The sequence below is a fragment of the Struthio camelus genome, chromosome 11 (genome assembly GCF_040807025.1).
Source record: "Struthio camelus isolate bStrCam1 chromosome 11, bStrCam1.hap1, whole genome shotgun sequence".
NCBI classification, from domain to species: Eukaryota; Metazoa; Chordata; class Aves; order Struthioniformes; family Struthionidae; genus Struthio; species Struthio camelus.
This window is the reverse complement of record NC_090952.1, coordinates 12,224,765-12,247,124: the sequence shown is the minus strand read 5'-3', so window position 1 is coordinate 12,247,124 and position 22,360 is coordinate 12,224,765. Positions and strand designations below refer to the sequence as shown.

General features: G+C 40.4%; 2 protein-coding genes across 5 annotated transcripts in view; both read left to right on the top strand.

Moving 5' to 3' along the window:
* Positions 1-11: 11 nt before the first annotated feature.
* On the top strand, positions 12-22,105 carry COMMD5 (COMM domain containing 5). Of its 2 annotated transcripts, XM_068957741.1 has the most exons (7): positions 12-222; positions 3,765-3,925; positions 5,049-5,077; positions 8,995-9,045; positions 13,466-13,561; positions 15,441-15,516; positions 22,002-22,105. In XM_068957741.1, the coding sequence occupies exons 1-7, from the start codon at positions 69-71 to the stop codon at positions 22,101-22,103; spliced, it is 669 nt and encodes a 222-aa protein (XP_068813842.1). In that variant the 5' UTR covers positions 12-68; the 3' UTR covers positions 22,104-22,105. The 2 variants fall into 2 exon arrangements, with proteins under 2 accessions (XP_068813842.1, XP_068813843.1); XM_068957742.1 differs by lacking the exon at positions 8,995-9,045 and having other exon boundaries at positions 44-222.
* Positions 22,016-22,360, top strand: part of LONRF3 (LON peptidase N-terminal domain and ring finger 3) — a 28,722-nt gene continuing 28,377 nt past the window's right edge. For all 3 annotated transcript variants that reach the window (XM_068957740.1, XM_068957737.1, XM_068957738.1), the window contains exon 1: positions 22,016-22,152. The gene's annotated coding sequence lies outside the window, so the exon portion shown is untranslated. The remainder of the gene's footprint in view (positions 22,153-22,360) is intronic.

Below are 22,360 nucleotides of genomic sequence, written 5' to 3'. Positions count from 1 at the left end.
CCCCTTCCCGCCCGCCCCGCGGTGCCCGGCAACGGCCGCGCCTGAGCGGCGGGCGGGGCGAGGCCGCCATGGCGGCGGCGGGCAGGGCCGTGGCCTACGGGCACGGCGAGAGCGGCGGTGGCGGCGGCAGCTTCCTGGGGGCGCGGGTGCCGGCCGAGGTGGAGGCCATGGCCCGGGCCGTGCGGGAGGTGGACAAGGAGACCTTCCGGCGGCTCCTCAAAGGTAGGGGCCGAGCGCCGCCTGCCCTCCGGCCGCGGCCTGCGCGGGAGCCCCGCGGCGAGGACCGCCCCGCCGGGCCCTCTGTGGTGGCGGGGGACCCTGGCAGCCCCGTTGGCCGCCGGCCGGCTTTCCCCCAGAGGGCCGGCGGGGGTTTCCCGGCCGAGGCCGGGGGAGGCGGCGGGGCGGCTCCCCGAGGAGCCTTGGACCCTCTCGTCGGGCGGGGGCGAGCCCAGCTGCGCGGAGGAGGGCCCGCGGCCTCTCTCCTCCGCTTCCTGCTGCCCGCAGACAGGCCTGCGGCCTTTCCCAGGGCCTTTACTTCAGGAAAACCTAAGCTAGCGTTCAGGGGAATGAATAAAATGAAGGTTTTTCACGGTTATGTTTTGTGTTCCTCTAACATCCATGAGAATGGGATGCTAACAGCTATGGATGGCCCCAAAATCTCACATTGAGCACTACTGAAATCTCTTCTTTCCCTTCCCCCACTCCTAGAGCCAGTGGTTGAGTCCCTATCAGATTGTTTAGGTGATAGGAAAGTTGGGGCCTTATGTACATTTTTATAAGGTGCAGGAAAAAATAAGGGAACCTGCTGAAGTGAGGACTTGGTTTTATCTGTGAGGCTTCCCCCTGTGGTAAGGTAGGCCTGGTGAGGTTCTCTCACGGCACCTTTGACTACCTAAATCAGAATCACTGTTTCATATTGCCTTTCAGTTGTTCACTTTGAGTAAATTGCAGTCTCCAAAATAATCATAGAATAATCAAAGGGTGGGGTTGGTTCTTTGCAGGACAGCCTGCTGCAGTGAGGCCAACTGCTCCTCAGCATGGCATAGCTCTCTAACTCTTAGGTCATGTCCTTCCAGCTAACTTAATTTCAGGATTTGAATCACTAAGGATTCAAAGGATCTGATAGCTGACAATTCTTAAAAAAAAAAATATATATATATATATATGTCTCTTTAGAAGTGTTGCTGCAGAGGATCAGAAATGGAGCCATGTACCTAGTATTTCTTTACAGTAATTGAGAGTAAGAAAACTACAGATGAGGGCATTTGGGGAAGGAGTAAATATATATAAAGAACCATATTTACAGTCTAGTGCAGGGGCAATGGAGGTGAAGAAGTTATTATTAATTAATGCCAGGAAGTCTGATCATCTCCTAAACCCCATATGGGTTTAATTTCAGTGTAAATTATCACCTAAACTTAGTGTGCAATACCCACTTCGTACTGCAGGGGGAGCAAACAGTCTTTCAAAAATACCTAAAACTTCTTTCAAAAATTTCTGAAGTTGGAGCAAGTAAACATTGCCCTATTAGTTCACCAAGTCTGTCTCCACCAGAGCCAGTGCAAACAGCCCACAGGACACAGCAGTTTTTCCTTTGAAGGGCGGTTGCCTTTGAAGACACGATGAATTTTAATAGACTATATCTAAATTGCTCTGGAACTTGCACCCAGTTGTCTTTTTGAGACGGTTGCTGTCACACTGTCACTGAACAGTAACTAATATAAAAAGTGCTGCTTCATATACCTGCTGTGTTAAGCATATAAAAATTACATGTACCAGAATCTCAGGGTTATCCAGCCAGTGTTATTACAGGCTCGGCTAAACTGCAAGTGTAAGTTTGAGACTACAAGCAAAAGGTTTGTGACCGCTGGCTCCTTAGGGACATTAGAAGCTTTGTTGGTGGGGCTTGCTCCTGGGCCAGAGGCCGAGTGGCCAGCCGCAGGGAGGTGCTGGGGAGGCCCTGGAGGACCAGGTTTGGAAAGGAGCAGGGATGTTTGCACTTCTGTAGCTCCTTCCTTTAACTGAGCTCAGCTAATGCTTACTTCACTTCCCTCACAAGAGTTTTTTTAATACATTGATATTATCCTAGGTGTGATGAAATCACCTAATAAGTTATTTTTAAAGCCTGATTTCTTTATATTTCCTTCTACAAGGAGAACTCAACCCAGCAGCTAGATCTTCACAGGGTATTTTTGGGTAGTTGATTTCCCCTTCCCTCCCCAGATTTACTTTTAGCAGTACTTATACAGCTGATATTTCTAAGTTCTGTGAGGTATACTGGGTAAAAAAATCTTGTATTCTGGGATAATAGAAGTTGGTTATAAAAGAAGATACGGATTTTTAGCTAGTTCTTAGGGTTGGTCATGGGAAGAAGACAGATATTGTTACTAAAGCGATCTGGTAAGCTAACTGTAAGCAAAATGCTGCTCTTGGTAGAGACAAATCAAAGCTGTATTTAAGTAGGCAGCAACCTGTTTCCTGCTCTGGGCACAATCTGACAGACAGACCTCAGTGCAAATCTGTGTTTGACTTTTCCAGTAAATTGAGGCTTTCTCCTCTTCTCAAAGGTGGTTGCATGCTCTTAGGGTACAGCCTTCTTCAGACAGCGTGGAAAGTTTGGTACTAGCATCATGTACAAATTCTGGAAAACTTGTGCCAAACTTGCCTTGCGGGTAGTGTCAGATGAATTCAGCCATATCAATGATCCAGCACTCATCACTGAATTTTATGTGCATTTAAAAATTTGAAAAAGGAAGAAGAATTATCCAGAAATAGAAGATAGTAGTCAGTGGAACCCACCTAATACCAAAGGAATTCAATTACAACTATTTTTTAACCTTAGTATTAAGCTAATCTCTTAGACTTTGCTTTCAATAATACTTGCTAGTCATTTTTAACTTTTCATGTTTAATTCCCAGCAGTAAATCTGTCACATTGTAACCAACTAATCCAATTCCATGATCCTGCAATGAGATCGTGTGGATAGTCTTTTTTTTTTTTTTTTTTTTACCACAGTGGGGCTTTCTGTGGCTCCAGCAGTCCGCTCACGCTGATCAGACTGCAGGACAGAGGCTGACACAACAAAAAGAAATGTATATAAGACAGCGTGTAAATGGAAGAAGGAAGAATAATTGGATGCTGCAGTGTGAGATAAAACCAGACCAGTTAAGTGTCTGATACTGCTACAAGGCTTAACAGTCATTTCCTTCAAAAGCTTGTACCATCAGCAGTTGTGCAAACTACATGACTCGAAGGTTTAATTTTGCCTCCTTGCTCATTTAATGTTTAGTCACTGCTGACATTGCAATGTAAATTTAATATGTGAAACATTGAAGAACAGTGTTGAATTGTTTATTGTCTCAGTCCTCTCTTATCCTGCGTATCAGAAAGTGTAGTTAAGCTGCAAGCAGACTTCTGATGTAAACAAGTGTGTTGATACAAGCTCAAGTTTAAACTAAAGAATGATGAAAAACTTTGTCTCTTCTTTCCTGTATCCCACTAGAACAAATTCCACAGTGAAAACGTCTTCAGTTTTACAATGCAAAAGCATAATCCATTTAAATTCTCTTGGTAAAGTGCTGTGAGACTGACCTTTGATAGTAAATGATTGGATGTATTTGCAGACACCTGGAGTGACAGTTTCATATCAGGGAAAATGTAAACATACTAGGTCAAGTACAATTATAGACATACGCATGTTCATGTTCACAGTCTCTAGGTCTTCCCCTTTGTGAGAGGATTTGTCATTGGTTTCTCATTTACAGTCACTGTGAATGCATTGGAAGGAAAAGACTGCAAAGAATCTGTCAAGCTCATTGGAGAAAGCACTAATCTCTCAGAAGAGCAGCTTGCTTTCCTCATTTCTGGCATGTACACCCTTCTCCGAGAAGCTTTGAGGCTCCCCTTATCAACTTTCAAACAAGAAGTAAGTTCTGAGAGTACTCCGGGCCTTGATAAGTTAAAGTTGCATCAGTCATGAGTTACCATTTAAACCCTATTTGCAAGGGTGAGGTGCTCCACGCAAAAATGTTACTCCAAATTAAAGCAGGTGGAAGAAACTGTTAGAAATCCAGAGATTATTATTTTTCATGTTGTATAGCTTTACAGTGAACTTGTCAGAAGGGTAATCTATGGAAAAGAGGTTTCCATGTCGTCTTCTGCTTCAGAATCTTGTTTACTGTGTGTGTTTGTTTTCACTCTTGAATCTGGTTTCTTCCAAAAGAAACCATTGCAAAATGTTATTTCTCTGGCATCAACTCTCTCCTACTATAATTGTGTGTTACGCCTACCACTTCTTTTGTTGACGCTTAGTTTCTCGCATTTGTGTGTCTGTTTTTCCTCAGACTTTTGTCATAGAGGAAGGAAGGTCTTATGGGCAGAACAATAGTGGGAATTGGGAGAAAGTGATATTTCTGGTTGTGATATCGATGTTCTTTGTGAATGTGGATACATCTGCTGTTTCCAACTCCTTATTCCTTCTTCATGCCTATTTTCTTTCCTTTTCATGTTATTTTACCTTACACGCTTTCTTGTTTCACTCTATTTTTATGCGAGTGAACCACTTCTGAGCTTCTTGCACCTTGCTCTTATTTAAGGTACTGTTTTCATATTTACCCAGGCATAATGGAAAAGCTCACATGTTGCAGCAGATATAGTGAAAGTATGCTTTTAGTATTCAGAGCTTATCTTTTGCAACTTCCTCTCTATTCTCATAGTTGAAACAAGTTACTGCAAAGCATATGTAAGAATAAGGTCACATAATTGCTCTAAAAGAAGAACGTGTTATGGATAGCTACGTAAAAGAAATGGCAGGGACACTGGTTTTAAAACTAAAAGCTACCAAGAGATTTAGGACTTTAAAGTTAATTTCTCACAACTTGATTGCATACTTCTGGAAATTCTTCTCAATATGTAACAAAAACTGCTAGCGCTTGAGACTAAAACTTTTGGGGAGAGGTACCAAACAAGTAACCACTATTAATTCACTTTATAAGAAATCAGCTTTCAAGACTGCAGCCTGTAAAATTTTACTTTCCTTGTCCTTTTAGGTTTTTAAAGAAGACCTAAAGGAGCTCAGGTATGCCTGTTTGTTTAATTTGTTTGGTTTTTCATAGCTTTTATGTAACTACTTCCCCAAATCAATTTTTTTTTGCACAACAAGCTTGGTATACAAATTACATGTAAATAACACGTAATACATCTCTTACCAAATGTCATGTGAAGCTAGAGGAAAAAAAACAGGTGTTGTATAAGACTCGATTTGGCACCGAACATGAGCAATAAATTTCACATGCTGGGGAGATCAGTCTAATTTAATCCATAATGTAGGTTAATGCAAATGTGACTGACCTTCTCTCTGCCACCCCCACCTTATCCTGCAATGTTTTTGAACATGTTTGGTAAGACAGTGATAACATTTCAGAAGCTAAGAAACTGCCCTACTTTTTTTTTTTTTTCCTTTGAAAGGCCAATGATATAACACTAGTGAAATCCTACTGCATTGTTCAGCTATGATCTCTTGTGCTAATTAGCCAACAAGGCATAACATTTGTTACACAGACTTAGTCAAAATCTGTATCGGCCTATTCAGAGTATCTCTGAATAGAAGTTCATGTGCTAAAAGGTAGACATCAGATACTTCTTCAGATAAAATCTTTATGGGTTTTTTTCCCTTATTTTCACGTTCAGTAATAACAAGAGAGAATGAGAACTGCACCTGATGTTTTGCTCTGTAGAGAAACTTGTTAATTTCCTGAGATTCTTGGCATTTTGATTACTACCTAGGAGATACAGATTGATAGATATGTCTCTAAATCTGTCTTTTTTCATCCTTGTTTGTGTGTTGGCCTGCAAATTGGCTTTCTCCTCGGACATTACTCTGCAAAGTTATAAGCAATCCCAAGCAACCACAGGCAGATTGAAGGGGCAGATTTAGACAGATGTGCCAGGTGTAGTTGGGGCCTATGGTAAAAGGCCCCTTACTTGCTGGGACAATTTTGTCTGCAGCTCGCTGCTGGAGTTTGGCCTTTCCTTTGCCTTGTGAGCTAGAACGCAAGCTCCTTCCTCTGGCACGCGGCAGAGTTCACACCCAGGTTAAAGTAGGTCAGTGAGAAACTGATGAATTTCTCTTGATCCAGTGGGAGCTGGATTTTTTGTGATGTACGCAGAATGTGTTCAGAGTGCTTAAGGAGTAATTAAGAATAGTGAAAGCTCCATGCCAAGGTCTCTGAGGGTGGGTGAATATTCCTCTGTTGAACAGTGGAGAAGGCTGATTAACAGGAGTGTCACAAGCCGCTGGAAGGGCTGGCTGTGTACAATGGCTGTATCCAAAAGTACAGACTCCCAGACCTCTGTCCTTGTCATCTGACCGTGTTTTAATGCCTCGTACTCTTGTATTCTTTTGTTTGTTTGTTTTTCTCTCCCTTTAATGGATTATTCATGTAAATATGAAGACGTTGTTCAGTCTGGATGATCTTTTTATAGATTTTTATAGATTTAGCCTAGATCAGAAGAACTTGAGTGCAATAGTATGCACGCTGTCTTGCTCTGGTTAACATGACTGCATATAGTAGCAATAGTTCAGGTAACTGCGTGTTTGAGCTCTCTGCAGACTTGTATGTTTTATTTGCTGCTCGTTGTTGGTACGTTCACTTGATTCTTACAAGTTGTTTGGACTCTCCCTAACTTCCATCTCTGACAGTCCCTCCCACCCCACCCCCACCGTGAGTAGCGCTCTCACTCTGTGGCTAAACTTCTAGAAGAGTAAATAGCTTATTCTGCTCTCAAGTTGTGGCACTTCTGTAAATTTTTCGGCATCTTTATCATCTTTGGCTCCTATGGGAAATGTCATTTCCTAGGTTTCCCAATACACTTAGGTCTGGAAATGAAACACCTACTCATTTTTAAAGCACCTACTAATTACTTACCCATCTGCAGTGACTCCTGTGGGCCTTTCTGTGATCATGTGCATGAAGAACACATGGAGTTGGTTGAACAACAGTCAGTTAGCATGATTGGGACCCAGTGTTTGGGCAGGCATTGTGCATTTTAAGGGAGAAAAATTGCTTATTTCTTTTTCTTTTTCTTTTTTTTTTTTTTTGAAGAGGATGATTGACGTCTAAGCCACATTACTTGTTTTCACCTCTCCCGCGTTCTGTTCCCTTCAGTGAAGCTAAAGATTGGCCTATCTTACAAAGTTTTATCGTTCTCAGTGTCCTGGTGATATAACTGGTCTTGGTCTCTAGTTCTAATGGAGAAAGAGGCTGGGAGACATGCCCGCTTCTCTTTAATTAGATCAGTACTGCTGGTTTCCCTGAGTTGCCATCTCATGTCACAACATACTCTTTTTCTTCAGGCACATAGCAGACAGCAGAAATAGTAGCAGTCTCTCAAATTCAGCTTTTTTTTTTTTTTCCCCCCTGACTGGCTGAGCTAGTGAGAATAAATTCATTCTAAATTGTGAGTACACTCTTTTCCCTCCCTTCTCAGGATATTTAATAGCTTTATGGCTCAGGCCCGTAACACGGGATTGGGATGTCCCCACACCTTCTTCCTTGCCCTTTGAATCCCTTCTTCAGAATGTTCTTTTTCAGACAATCCTTTGAAAATTGATCACCGTCTGTAGCTTGGGCCTGTACCCCACAATGCTCTGAGTCTGATCTGCTTAGCCTGTGATCGGTCTAGTATAAGCTGTTTGAGCCAGGAGCAGATTTTTCCACCAAATCATTAATTACACAACAAAAACGATGCAAGCTTAAAGGTGGCATTAGTGCTTCTGTTTTAGTAATGCATGCCCTTACAATTGAACTAGCACGGTGATACTTACCATAACAATCATATTACAACCCCCTTTCTCCACTATTCCACCAAATAAAGAGGATATTCGGTCATTGCAGGGGTGGGTAGTGTGCTTGCACAAGCAGTGTTTGCAGAACTAGAGTCTTGTCCCTTCTGAGAGAAAGATGCATGCAGCCAAAAAAACACTGTCTAGTTCCTCCTTCTCACTGCCCTGTATGCCTCAGATAACTACCTGGTTAATATGAATTCAGTTTTATCCAAACTTGTTCACTTGATATTTCTTTGATATACTGCTGTGTATCTCAAGGCGCTGATGAGTAATGTCTTTGAGCACTGATTCCTGATGAGCACTGGATTTAGCAGTGGCAACTGAGGTGGGTACTTCTCCCACTTGTCCAACCTGCTTCTCTGCAGGAGGCTGCTGTCCCTGTGGCAAAGGCAGCTGAATGGATGTTGTTTACTCTGCAGTCTTTGCAGTTCACAGCCTGATATATTGAACTGAAAATCAACAACAGCTTGTTTATAAGGCAGCCACAATATCAGAGGAATAGTAAAGTAGTGGAGAGGCAAAAAGCGCATGGGATGCGAGTTAGTTTGTTCAGCCAACTCTCAGTGCATGGTTCCAATCAAATTTATGCTTGTCCTCCCCGTGTTAGATATGATTCTTTTGGAAGCGCTCTCAGCTACACAAGGGTCTCTGGTTTCACTTTTGGGGAGCAATTCATTTTGTCCTCCTTTCATTAAACTTCAAGGTAAAAGTGAAATGAAATGTGTAGGCTGGGATTTTTGAAAGCATGCATTGCTGGCCTACTTCTGCTCGCAGAGCCACCAATAAAACTTCTCCTGAGTTTACTGAGAGAAGAGTTAGGCTAGGCAAATATTGAGTTCTTTTGAAACACTCTCTTGCCATATTAGCTGTATGCTCTAACAAAAAAGATTGTCCTAGGTAGGAAAGAAAGATGGAATGCAGCTCTTAAGGTTCCTGATATAAAAAAGTAGTAGAGCCGCTCTGAGTGGAACAGAGCCTAGACTGAATCAATACTGAAGGGGTTACTGAAGAACTGGTGGCAATTTTAAGCAAGGGAAAATAGAAAATGCTGACATTTTTTGCATTCTATGGTAGTTTTTGTGGCTAAAGCCGTATATTTGTGGTTACAAAACACTGAACTGTTTTGTATTGTTGATCTTCTATTTAAGGATACCAGAAGATTTCATCGTGGACTTTTCCAGTATAGTCTTTGGTAACAGGTTAGTATTTTCATGTTTCATGCAATATGCAGTCAGCAGTGTTGCACAGACCTGTGCTAGCAAAACTCCAGGCTTATTAAAGGAACAACAAAATTCTCTAAATTAAGGAGTACAACATTTTCCCAGGATTTTGATTCAACATAAAAGATGGCCATTATACACAGCAAGTCGCTGTCTTGCCGTTTTTCAATTTTTCTGTGATCAGCCAACAGTAGTATTAAAGTAAGCAAGTATTTTTATGAATACAACAAAAGATTATCTTTTATGCAGAGAGAAAAATAAAAAAATAAATTCCTGGCTTCTGTAAAAATTCAGCCGCAACACTATGCTGTTTGGATTTCTTTTGTTCAGTATGATTTCATTTTGTCCGTACTGTAAGTCACACTGCAAATTCAGGCATGCCGGATGTATACGCGATACGAAAAGCTATATGGATTTCAAATGAGTTAGCCACAATTGGGCTGATGGGATGTTTGTTGTTGGATTCTTTCATTGACTTGCAAATTTCAATCGGTGTGCATACAACTGGGGGGCAAGCAGTTACTTTCCAGATTTCAGTACAGTGAGTATAAAAACCTTCTTTGGTTGACCAAGACAGATTTTTGATTTGAATTCCATCAGTTCTCGTTTGTGTAGGATGGAAATACCAATGTTTCGTATCCTCTGTTAGTTGCACCAATACCTACAAATGAAAAATGCCCTGCAGAATTAAGTGTTTTATCATTACCATTGCAAGTTGGAGCAAAAATGAAAGACTTGCTTTGTTGAGAGGCAAGCTACATACACTATGGTTCTTGGAAGTTTTCTCAGGTTGTGTTTAATCATCAAGTCTTAATGTCTTAATGATTGACTTGCAAATTCATACCGGGTGAGTTGACAATACAAATGAGATATGAAATGCTGTGCTAGCTGGAATTCGTTTACCCAGTAATATACCTCAATAGCTCAAGAGGGTGTACTAAATTAAGAACTTTTTGAACAGCCTCTTCTAGGGATTTCTTTTTTCTGTATGGTTCTCTGCTCACCTGTATTAAGTTTCTTCTATACGTGGAAATTGCTTGAACTTTTTGTATAGGCAAAGCTTTCCTCCTTGAGAGTTGAAGTCACTCAGCATATAGCACCACCAGCCTAGAACTGCTCTGGATATTCTGCATGAAATCCCAATAATGATAGCCAAGCTGTTTTGGTTACCCTCACAAGGGTCCGAATGATGCTACCAAAATTAAAAATTTATTTGGTTAGGATCTTGGTTTAAAGCTAATGGTTCTTGTAACAACAATAAATTTAGCCTTCTTGTCTTTTCTTCGCCCTTCTGTTTGAATTATAGGTGTTAAGAATGCAAAATTCATAGTTGCAAAGCAAAATATTGTTTGCAGTGGAGAAAGAAGATAAATTTAGATGTCACTTGAAGTATGCATGATTGTCTATTTTCTACTGTGAAATCACGATGCAGGAAAATTTAGCTTCTTCTCATTTCAGAAGCTGTGATTATCCAGTGTAATCTTGCTCTGTGTTTTGAGAACAGAGAAAAGCACCTCAGAGTTGATTTCCAGACCGATCTGCTTTTACGATCTTAAATGTAACACTGGATCATACATATGCTTATTGAGTTGTAAATATATATGATTGTGATGGTAGAGAAGTATTAGCATCTGATCAAAAATTCAGTATGAGCTAGATAACCTAGAAAAATCAATTTCAGGGTTTTTTAATACTTTTCCTGGCCTTTTTTTTTTTTTTTTCACATTTTGTTCATTACACAACAGTTCTGAAGTGCTGGAAATGTAACATTTGCATTTCAGTGTCCCCCTAATTCCAGATCCTTCAAGCTATATAGACTACTAAATTGACACTATCAAATAACTGCAGGAAATTAAAACTTTTTTTTTTTATTAACGTAATGGATTGTCATGATTTCTGCCTCCTTGAAAGCTTGTAATAAATGTGCTACAATTGTTTTAAATAGTGTAGCTTTAGTTTCTACCATGAAGGTGAGTTCTGTGTACTATCTGAGAGAGTTTGACACCTACCAGTTCATACATTCTCTATGCTCAGCACCCTGTGAGGTATACCTTGTCCCGTGTGTAGGGAACCATTCAGAATTTATCTTCAGTTTTGATCTTGTTAGGTCAGTTGCTGCACCAAATTCTCTAATATTTCATTTTCAATTGCTCTTCTGTTGCATCTTTTGGTAGGTGAATTCTTGTTCTTGTCCACAGATGTATCATCCTTCTCCAAGTATAACTTGCGTCATCTCTAACTGATCCGTGTTGCCTTACTCACTCTTAAGTCCTGCATTCTGCAATATGACAGGTGCTGATAGTGTGTTGTGGCTGTTGGCAAAGAGCATTTATCAAATATAATTATATTCTATTACTTTTGGATACAAGACCCATTGAGTCTCTTCTGCTCCTATTCCTATTAGAAGTCAGGGACTTGATTAATGGGCTGTATAACTCCCTCTATGTTGGCCACTATGCACGTTCTGTCATCCTTATAGAATTCTTGCAGTTCCAGTTGCAATCCTGTCCAGGCTGGGAGGTACTGACAGAAGCTGAAACTCAGCTGAAAAAGCCCTGACCCTATCTGAAGGAATGGTATTGAAGTCTAGTCCTGACCAGAATTGAAGTGTTGCAGTTTGGCCGCAGAAATTCCGTAACTTTACAAAATTCAGAAACTCCATCCGTACTCAGGCATTGCTGTCCTTTCCCGCCACCCCTAACTAGAATATTCTTCTGTTCTCTCTACTTCTCCTTCCCCCAAAATGCTGGTGCTGAACTGAACAGACCATCTTCCATTGATGGAAGTTAGTATGACTTAAGGAAGTGGCAGCAGGGTGGCTATTTTCAGACATTCCCCAAGTTGAGCAATACCCTGGCAGCAACTCATCACTCAGGGAAAGGCCTATTCTTATTGTTTAATCCTGATAATGATGACTCTAGGCTCCCACTTCTCATGGTTGCACCCAGCTTTGGTGACCTACTTCCTATCTAGTAGTCAACAGTGAGTAAGAATGAGCTGATCTATTTTCTCTGCTTATTCCTTTGCCATACTACTAGGAATGTGTGTTATTTATGACACCCCACTCTCCAAAGAAGAAAAGGATAAATTCTTCCCTCTATTGCATGCAAGGGTATTGGAGGATCTTAGCCTGTCAGTTCTGTGTACCTTATCAAATCGTTAATCTTTCCGGGCATTTTCTAAAGGCAGCAGGTAACTTGCACACAAGAACCTAAGTAGGGATGTTAGACTATCATTCCTACAGTTCTTGATTTGTTCAGAGAGGATTCCTTTCTGATGTAAAGTCTGTAATTAGATTACGTCTAGCACCATGGATAAAGGATGTACAATTTCTTATCCTGCCCTTAGCTGGAGTAGCTTTGAAATGTACCGTAAATAACTTTCAGAGACACAGGGCACTTTAAAATAAACAAAAACAAACAAAAAAAAAACCTGTACCTGTCTATCTATATGGTAAATAACGCAAAGTCTAGACTAGCTCCCTAATGGACCAGTTGAGTGAGCTCATTCTGAAGATATTTCTGTATGTATACCTAAAAAGGGGTGGCTGTTATGTCTTTGTATCAGATTTGGCTTGTTTACTTAGCAGGAGCTTAAGATGCTATTAAAATTTTAAAGACTGTCAAGCATCTGAAGTTTAATCACTGTCAACCGCATTTCCTAATAGAAATAAACTAAGGCTTGATGAGCCTGATTCTTGCTGCAATACAAGTAATCAGTGAAGGTCTTGGCTTATAACATGTTAGACTAGACAAAAATCTTAAAGGTTATGCTGGGGTTGGCAGTGAACATTACATAAAGAACTTTGTTTGTAAAAGATGTTGCATTTAGCAAGAACCACTATGTGACTTTTTACTACATGCTTCAGAGTACGCTCTGATATCATTATATTTAGAACTTTACCGCTAGCTAATACTAGGTGCTTTCTGCTGAAGGAGCACAGTGAGCTTATTCCAACTTTTTTACTTGAGAGTCATCCGTCTTTTGTTCACAGTTGCTTCTTCCTGCTGTTTGTGCTGGGTTTGCATGAAGATCCCTTTTTATCCTAGTTTCATTAGGATTGAAGTAATGGATATGCCAGCCACCACAATGATTCTTACTAAACTCTATAGTGGCCTCAGTTTACCGGAATTACACAGGGTAGCTTCGTCTCTCTCTTTTTTTTTTTTTTTTTTTTTTTTAAATAGGGACCGTAGTTAAGTATAGGAAAAACAGGTAATCTGAGCACAACAATCCTAAATATACAAAATCTCCACCCCTTCAAGCTTCTCCAAATGAGAATAGATGTAGAAGAGAAATCAGTTCCATGCAGGTTTGTGAGGAATCTTATTTTCTCTTTAGATTGTAGTTTATTGTATGAATTTCCATTTTAATCTCCCATTTCTGATTTACTTGGTAGACGTCCTGTTTCTGAAGGCACAACTCTGACACAAGGAAGTAGGCTGCCAAGTGTCCAGGACTTTAAATGGAGAGTGGATGTGGCCATATCCACAAGGTAAAGAAAGGAATCTTGCATGATCACAGAAAAGGCTTTTCTAAGGTTAAACTGACTTGTGTTGCTTAAAATATTAACAGTGTTAAAATGTATCTTGCAGTTAGGGTTTTGCATGCAACATTAAATGGTAAGACACAGTGGGAATTTTTTAAGTAGTGTAGAAGTCAGTTTATATACAGAAGGTTGCTGCTGTTGCACAGATTTGCCAACTGGCTGCTGTCTCCATCTTCTACTAATGATACATTTTTATGCCCCTTGTTTGCTTTGATCTCTAAAACCTCTGCTAGAACACTTCACTCAAATTTGAGTCCCTCTTTCAACAGTTTAAAACTTGATGGGCTGATACAACTTGCTCAGTCATCTTAGATGATGGAAGCAATTAGATGGATTGAGCCTCAGCCAACTAGCCAGCCAGCCAAGGTTTTGGTTTCACTAGGGGAGGGAAATCATCTATTCAGCTTTTCCCGTAGTCTATCATTTGTATGTTGCACGTGTGCTAACTAAAATGACTTTTCATCACCCTAGTCTGCTGTAGACTCTACAAAAAGAGGTTTCAGAACAGCACCCTTCCATTGCCATAGCCATGGAATCAGTCATTGATCTATCTCCTAGTTTCTTTCATAAAACAGGAGCAAAGGCCTTTGTGATCATCCTGTCTGTCCCTGCAGCAGGCAGCTTTTTGCCATCTGCCGCAGCAGAGACAGCTGGGAGGTGGATCTTTGGCTACAGCCATAAGCCATAAAGAAATAGAAGCCTGTTATCTCTGCAGTTCCTCGTCTTTGTCTAGGTCTAACCGAGACTGACCAGAATTAAAGAAATTGGAAGATGAGCCAGGATCTGTCAGTAGCTTAAATTGTCAGCATGGGTGACTTAGTGAGTTCCTGAATAGCTGGACACAAGAGAAGGTGCAGTTTCATCACCGTTACAGCTGAGATGCCCGTAGGGATTGGGGATAGTCTGTCTGAAACCAAGCAAGAAACTCCTAAGTGAAAATTGTGATGGCCACAAGCTACAAGTTCAACTGACTCACAGATGAGCCGTGCTATAAACACCACATGAGTATCGCTATGCAGAAAAATCTTTACCTATAAGAGAGCAAAATGTACAGATAAACGTCCTTAGGCACAAAGCCTGCGAGCTGCACACGAATCCTATGATTCACTTTCCAAGCAACACAGGAACGGTGCATTTTCCTTTTCTATTTTCCTTCCTCTTATACTCCTTTCCAACCAACCTCCCCCTGGGAATTCTTGTTTATCATCCAGCAGCAGCCTCTGAGAAGAGGTACGGCTTCCGGCTCTAATGCCTGTCAGTACCTGAGCAGGCTTTGCCAGCATCCGTTGACGGAAGCTGCACAAGAATGACTCATTTCCCCTCTTTGGGTCATCAAATAAAATAGCAGTGTACAAATTTAGGATGAAGTCTGGAAGAGCTTTATTCCCCAACTGAAGTGACAGTTGAGAGCATGAAGGGATGGGAAGGGCTAATGCAACAAGGTAAACTGCATAGGAAAACAGCATGCATTATTTTTACTGCCAGTAGTACTGTACTTGGTCAGCTCTCATTCCTACCACAGTTCCACTAAATTGATTGTTATCCACAATGAAAATGTTCTTAAGCCTGCAATTATTAAACAATAAAAGATTCTTTTTAGTCTCAGTACTGAGGTAAATTGGACAGGACTTCTGTGTCCGCCTCCCTCCCCCCCCCCCCCCCCCCCGAGTCTCCTAATTAGCCAGATACATGACTATATAAATGAAATTATTCATATGTTCTGTGTAAAGCCTACATGAACATCTTAAATTGTTAATGCATAATACTGTACTAATCACATTGCCGATATATGTTGTTGTAACACTAATAATGTAACTAATTTCAGTTCATTGGCCCGTGCCCTTCAACCATCCATTTTAATGCTGCTGAAGCTTTCAGATGGGACAGCTCATCGCTTTGAAGTAAGTCTGATTGCTGTCATAAATAAAAAGAAACCACTTGATGTTCTTTTTAGAAAGTTGAATTACTATCTAAAATGTTAAAGCTTTTGTAAACAATGCATTATCATTGGTTGGTTTGCTTTGGAATACTCCATGTTCAGTGTAGCCACACACAATATATAACCAAATGCCAACCAAAATAATTTCATATCTTGTTCCTAGGCATGTTTTGTTGAAACCTCATTTGTTAGAAGAATATTAATCGCTGTTCCATAAAGTCTGATTTGATTAAATCTGACAAATTTGATTAAATTTGTTACCGACTTTAACCTTCAGACCTGATGATGGCTTTTGATAGCAGGAGAATTACCAGGGTAGTTTAAATAACGTATGATGCACTACTAAACCTCCTACCTAACAATGTTCTCTTCTGTGGCGGAGGTAGTTTTATTGTCTTTCTCTTCAGTACAAACCTTGCTGCTAGAAAGTAAAAAACATCTATGCTTTTTACCTCAAAATTAGTCAGTGGCAGTATTTATGATGCGGTACATAATGGCTTGCCAGAAAATGGCATAAACTCGTCTATATTTTTAACCTTTGAAAAGGAATGCTATTTGTTCTATAAATAACCTGGTGGTGCATACAGGAGTTCAGTGCACAACAGGCATTACATTTGGAGTCTTTAAAAATTTTGGCTTCAGTTCATTTATTAGTAGCAGTCTGGAGGAAGCACCAAAGGGCTGTGGGCTGAAAGAAGTAGATTGATTTTACTGTTACAATGTTTCACAAGAAGACAGCTGTTGAGGAAGGCATAATTTCCGTGCTACACTGCAAAATGTTTAGGCTGTCATTTCACAGAAGAGATTGAATTCTCTCCTGTGTGAAGGGTCCAGTTCTGAACAGCATGCAAGTCCTGTTTGAGGGATTCCATGGAACTTAAATGATGCCATGGATTTCAAATTAACAGCACAGTGAGTTTCACTTAAGAAAATAAAAACTACCGCATCTTCTTTATTGGTTTAGGCTGGGACTTTGTTTCCTGGTATGTAATGTCAACTCTTAGTCTTGGCTGGCTGGTTGCTGGTTTTTGCTTTTAAGTCTGTGAAGAGAGGACCCTTTGCTGGAGCTACTCAGCAGCAACAATGTGTTGCTGAGCCTGGCCAGTACATGCAGAATTATGGAGAACTGACAAGCCATGTGGCTCTCTTAGATCAGCTCTTTGCTGCTGCTTACACCTGGATGCCGAAGATCTGGCTGTAAACAGGATTTCTGTACCCGACCAGTGTTCCTCCTACAGTTAGTGTACCTCTTTAGGATAAGCCTGTGTTTTGGTTCAAAGTATCATATGCAAGCAACCATAGTCTTCAGCTGTAGTTTCCTTTCATTCAGATATGTACAGTATGTCCTGTTAACTAACAGGGCTAATTTAAGACCATAAGTCCAGAAGATAATTCTGTTATGAACAATTTTAAAATGTGTATGTCACATGGAGAACTTATGCTGTTTGATCTTTTTTTTTTTTAACATAGCCTGTTTACTGACAATGCAGATTTTGAAACAGCAATGAGTATTGCAGCATTTTTAGTTTTGTAGTGTATATATCGTAAGGGAAAAGAACATGATGCTTTTTTATGAGTTTTTATGCATTTCTGACCAAAAGGGAATTGCAAATCAGATGGTGGATTACTCTCACATAACTGATATCCGAGCCACATTTGGCAGAAGCATGGTAGGAGACTGTCAAAAGAAGTCTGTGTCTTCAGAGTAGGCAAAGAGTAAATTAGCCTGTGCTCTGCAGAGCAGCATGGGACTGGCTAGACTGCAAAGGGTACCCATGCCAGCATACGCATTTGTGCGCTGCACTAATGTTGCTCTGTCACCTGGTCTGTGCCTGTGCCCAGATATGCTCTCAGAAGGTTTTAACAGCACTTAGTAGACTGTTCCATCCATTTGGCTTCTCAGGCTTGCAATGGTAAAGGAAAGTCCATTAATCTTTTGCCTCTCCCCCCACACTCCAGTGAGTCTCTTCCAAGTGAAATAATGACTATGGGTACAATTTTTGCCCGATCCACAGAGAGCGGATTTTGTATTTCTGCACAGAGAGCGGATTTTGTATTTCTGTAACCTGACCATGCCTCTTAACCTTTGAAAAGCTGATCTCCTTTGCTTTGAAACTTGTGCATTAATAAATGCCTGCTGTCCGTTTGTCCAGTCACTTTCCTTAGCATTTACAATTCTGAGTTGCAGCAACATCATTTTTCCTGTATAAAGCTGTCTTCTCTTTGAAGTTGTTATCACATTAGCCTTTTACTCAGTAGTCTAATTTATGAAACCGAATGTAAATTTATGATCAGTGTAGATAAGCCTAAGGCCTCTTTTCTGTCTTAGCAGTTAGCCACAATTAATCTTGTAAAACCAGGTTTTAACCAGGACTAGGTGGCAAGATAAGAAAACGTATTGTATCCAGTTTAAATGCAAAACCATAGTCTGTGCGTTAAATAGTCTTTTCATGGTAATGTTCTCGTATAAATGACACTCTGATTCTTACACCTCACCACGTCTGTATCATTTGACAGAAGTGTTTAGTTGAATTAATCTTGAACTCGAGCCCTCTTTTGTTTTGGATGTGCCATTTGCAAATTGGGAGATATATTGAGGCTCACAGAATAGTGCGCAAGCTTGAATTTGTGTCTGAGACATAGAAGCATCTTAGGAAGTCCTGTTTATGTATTTGTTGCAACAAAGAAGATTAAATCTAGTATAATCAATTCCAAAGATGGAGGTGGGGCTTCTGTATGCTGGATCTTTTATGCTCTGCTAGTTGGCACACAAAAAAATACTCACATTGGCAAGTCAGAGTAATGGGGAAGTTGATTCTAACATATAATAAATCTGAAGATAGATTTTTGTATAAAATCAGGTGTGTGTGGAGAGAGTAACTACAATGTAACCAGATTTTTATACCCAAAGCATTGCCTCCTCTGCTCCTGCCAATCATGCAGCATTTCAAAAGGAAATGCACCCAAATAGTCTGAGTGTTCAGAAAGTCAGAATCTTTCTGGCTGTGACCAAGCTGTAAACATAACTTTGGGGAGAGGGTGGCAGGGCAGCATGTGTGTGTGTATAGGTTAAGTATTTTGGATTTGATGATTTAGTTTGAAAATTTTCACCTCAGTGTAAGAGGAATTTGGTAATATTTCTTTCATTGCCGTTTGTTCCTTCAGTGTAAAAACAAGTATACGTTCCACTGCTCCCCTCTGGCTTGGACGTTAGTATAGACTTGGGAGAGTAAATTGGTTAGCTAAGCCAATGTTTTTGATGGATGGTGCTTCTGCGCTGTTTTACCACACTGATCCAGTTCTGTAAGCTGATGTTGGGAAGCTCTTTCACTTCAAGCGTTTGCAAGAAATTCTGTCTCGTACTTTTGAGTGGTGAAACACACTTGTTACTAAACAGCACTTATTGCTTCATGAATTTCACCCCGTGTTGCTGCATGGCCTACGTTAATTCCTTGTCAGCCATGTGCTTATGCAGCATTCACTTCTGATACTCATCTAATGTTTCTGTTAACTTGGATACAGGTTAGCCTGTCCAGTATTCCCTGTGTTAGTCACAAGTGTTTTGGGGAGCAGAGTAAGGAATGGGGAGTCTCCTTTGTGGAGGCATTATCTTAAAGTCAGCTCTGTGATTTCTGTTGTTTCAGTTCAGGCTTCTGGTCTGTTTTCAGGAGGTCCTCTCTCACACTGGCTTCACCTCATCTTAGCTATAGCCTTGTCGCTATAACTTTTACTATGTTGTGACTACCTCAGTTTTCCCTTCTCATGTAAAATGAGAATGTCCCATAGCTGCTTTTTAGGTAGAGTTCTGTCCTCTCATGTCAAAGCAACAATAATTAGCTCTTGGATGGCCCTTTTTAGCTGCCTAGCTCAAAGTGCTTTAAAGGGATAAGGAGTCAAGGTTTGACAGAAGTTAGTGACAGAATTGGGTCTGAAAGGCAAGGTCCACAAATCTCAAGCCCTGACTTTACCTACTGAACCTTGCCCCTTTTTCCTAATGGAAAACAAGGGCAGTGGCAAATGATTGCTTTCAGGTCTCTAAGCTGAGACATGCTTGTAGATTTGGACAGATGTTTATTTCACTGTTTTAAAATAAAAATGAATAGTAGCAAAAAAGTTTCAATCTTTTTAAAAACTGAAGACCACCCAACTTATTTCATACTTCACAAAACAAAATACTTTCTTAGATTTAACATTTTTGTACTGGGTTTTGAGACTCTTCAAGAGTTTGATATGACTGAGATCCTAAACCCTAGTGTACAAGATGTACCTGCTATTACTTAGCAATAGGAACTCCCCTTTCATTCGTACGTTATGAAGCCAGAAGGGACCCTGGCCATCACCCAGCCAGATTCCCTGTATAATACAAGCCACTGGATTTCCCTGAAGCAACTCATGTTACAGTAAGTCAGCTGCAGTGTATCTTTCAGATAAACATCAAACCTTGACTTAAAATTGCCAGTGATAGATAATCTAGTCATAACCCTTAATAAATTGCTGCAAATGTTAATTACTTGCACAATTGAAAATGTGTCTCATATGGTTAATCTAAATATTCTACCTTCAGTGTCTAGGTAATGTATTTCGTTTACTGAGAGAGAAGAGCTTTTTACTAACAAATCTATTTTCCTCATGAAAGGATTCCTGGTCATCTTATTTCTGGTAGCTATGGCAGCTATGTAGAGTCGTGCTCTGTCCTCTTTGCTCCTGAGGTTGCTGCTGAGTCTCTTCCCCGATAGTCTCCCTCGTGCTTTGAGGGTTGATTCTTTTCTCCTGTGCATTTGGACAAGCAGTATGTCTAGGATTTGCTAGAGGTTTCTGTAGCCTCCATGATGTTCCAGGGTATCTTTTTCTCTCCTTCCAATCCAAGACTCTCTTCCTTTACCACAGCAGCCTTTGGTTTACGTTCCAGAGTAATTCCTTCCTCGCATTAGACATTAAAGAAAATGCAACGTGTAATCCAGTAGAATTGTTCCATACCTGATGTTACAGTATTAAGCACAGAAAACCTGCCACGCTTCTACATGCAGACCACCTCTGAAGCACCTTCATTTACTGCTTCCGTTCACCTAGTCACATTTTCTAGTAGCTGTTATTTAACAGCTGCTCTAATAGGAAGTGATTTATTTTTTTAGAACTTCAGGAAGCAAAGCTGGTCAAAAGCAGGCTAGTTAGGAGCTTCTTACCATACAAACGTGTCTTTCTCAGTTGGCTTGTCCAGGGTTTAACAACCCAGTTACAGAATCTGCAAAGGAACCATCTGATTAAGCACGTTTAACCAACTCCCTTTACTTCAAAGTATGTGGTCCACAGCTCTGCTTTCTAAAACTCCTGTTTGCTCTGCAGCACAGGCATAGGCAAGCAAACTGAACATAGCTTGCATGAAATTGGAAACAACTTTGCGGCTTTTAACAGTTGGGAAACAGAAGAGGTTTTGTGGAGGTCATAGCAGCTCCAGTTTATGAAATCCTAAAGAAACTTTTCCTGACTTACAGTAAAACAAAGTTCAAATGACCTGACGTAAATGAGTGGCTTGTAAGCAGTAGCAAAGTTTCACATACTCTCCTAACTGACTATTATAGTGTAATCCTCTTGGGTTCTCCAACTTCATTCTCTTCCTGGTCATTTAAAAACTCCTGTTTATGTGGAGTGACACAGCTTCCCTTCTTTGGTCACACAGTGAGAACTCATTACCTTTGCACTATTGGAAGAATCGCCGAATTTCATACTTGTCTCTACCAAGTATCACTGCTAGCTTTAAAAAGCCGCAGTGCTTCTCAGCACCACACTTTGCACAAGAGTTTCCTGTCACTTCATTCTTCCTTTTGTTTACTGGTTTGGGGAGCTTGCTCTCCTATTTCTCCTGTGCCCTGTTATTTATGAAAGAAATTCTCTTGTGCATTTTGGTATGTTCTCTAGAGCAATAGATCACTAGCATACATCTCCCATTTTCTGCAGCAAAACTCCTCTTGAAAAAATTGTAACTCACCTCTTGCACTGTATTCTTGCTTTTATTGCATGACCACACACTTGAAAGGAAAAGTCATAACAAATCCTTTGAGCTCCTTAAACAAATGATTCCATTGATTCCTTTCCTTTGTCCACTCTTTTTTTTTTTTTTTTTTTCATGCTGTGCTTTCAAACTTGTGGCCTGTTGGAGAAGTGAGATGACTTGGTTTTGCAATGTACAAACGTAACTCCTTGGGAACAGTGTTTCACTATTGACAGAATTGATCTTTTTCCTGAGCTCCTCCTCTTTCCACCCCAGGGGTCAAAGATGGTTTAGCTGAATTAACTGAATTTTATTTACTTCAAATCCTTTGCCTAAAGTCTAAAAAACTTTTGAGAGAGATTACGCTGACACTGAGGGATGATCCCTGTCCATAGGCACACCTTAAACAATGTTTTTAACGTGTTTCATTGTTTTCTAAAATGAATCTTTCATTTCAGGTGCCTGTTGCAAAGTTTCAAGAACTGAGATACAACGTTGCCCTTATACTGAAGGAAATGAATGATTTGGAAAAAAGAAGCATACTGAAGATCCAGGACTGAGCACTTCCAAATTGGGAGCTTACAGAACAGATTTGAAACTCTCAGCGAGGTTTGTGAATGGCAAAGCAGAGAAACAGCACCGTTTTGCCAGTCTGAATTGCAGTGTAGCGTTTATCATGTCTGCTGTAAATATTTTTTCAATTCAAGTGTTAAAAGCATCAGCTCTTTTCTTAAGACTTAGGAAAAACAAGAAATATATTGATGAAAAAGTGTAATGCTGTTTGTGAGCACTTTTGCATGATTCATCAAAACATTTT

Bases quoted from the DNA above. Each gene is read 5' to 3' on its own strand.
- COMMD5 (XM_068957741.1), top strand. From the start codon at position 69: ATGGCGGCGGCGGGCAGGGCCGTGGCCTACGGGCACGGCGAGAGCGGC. The intron at 223-3,764 runs GTAGGGGCCGAG...TCTCATTTACAG, and splicing joins CTTCCGGCGGCTCCTCAAAG to TCACTGTGAATGCATTGGAA. The intron at 13,562-15,440 runs GTAAAGAAAGGA...AACTAATTTCAG, and splicing joins GATGTGGCCATATCCACAAG to TTCATTGGCCCGTGCCCTTC.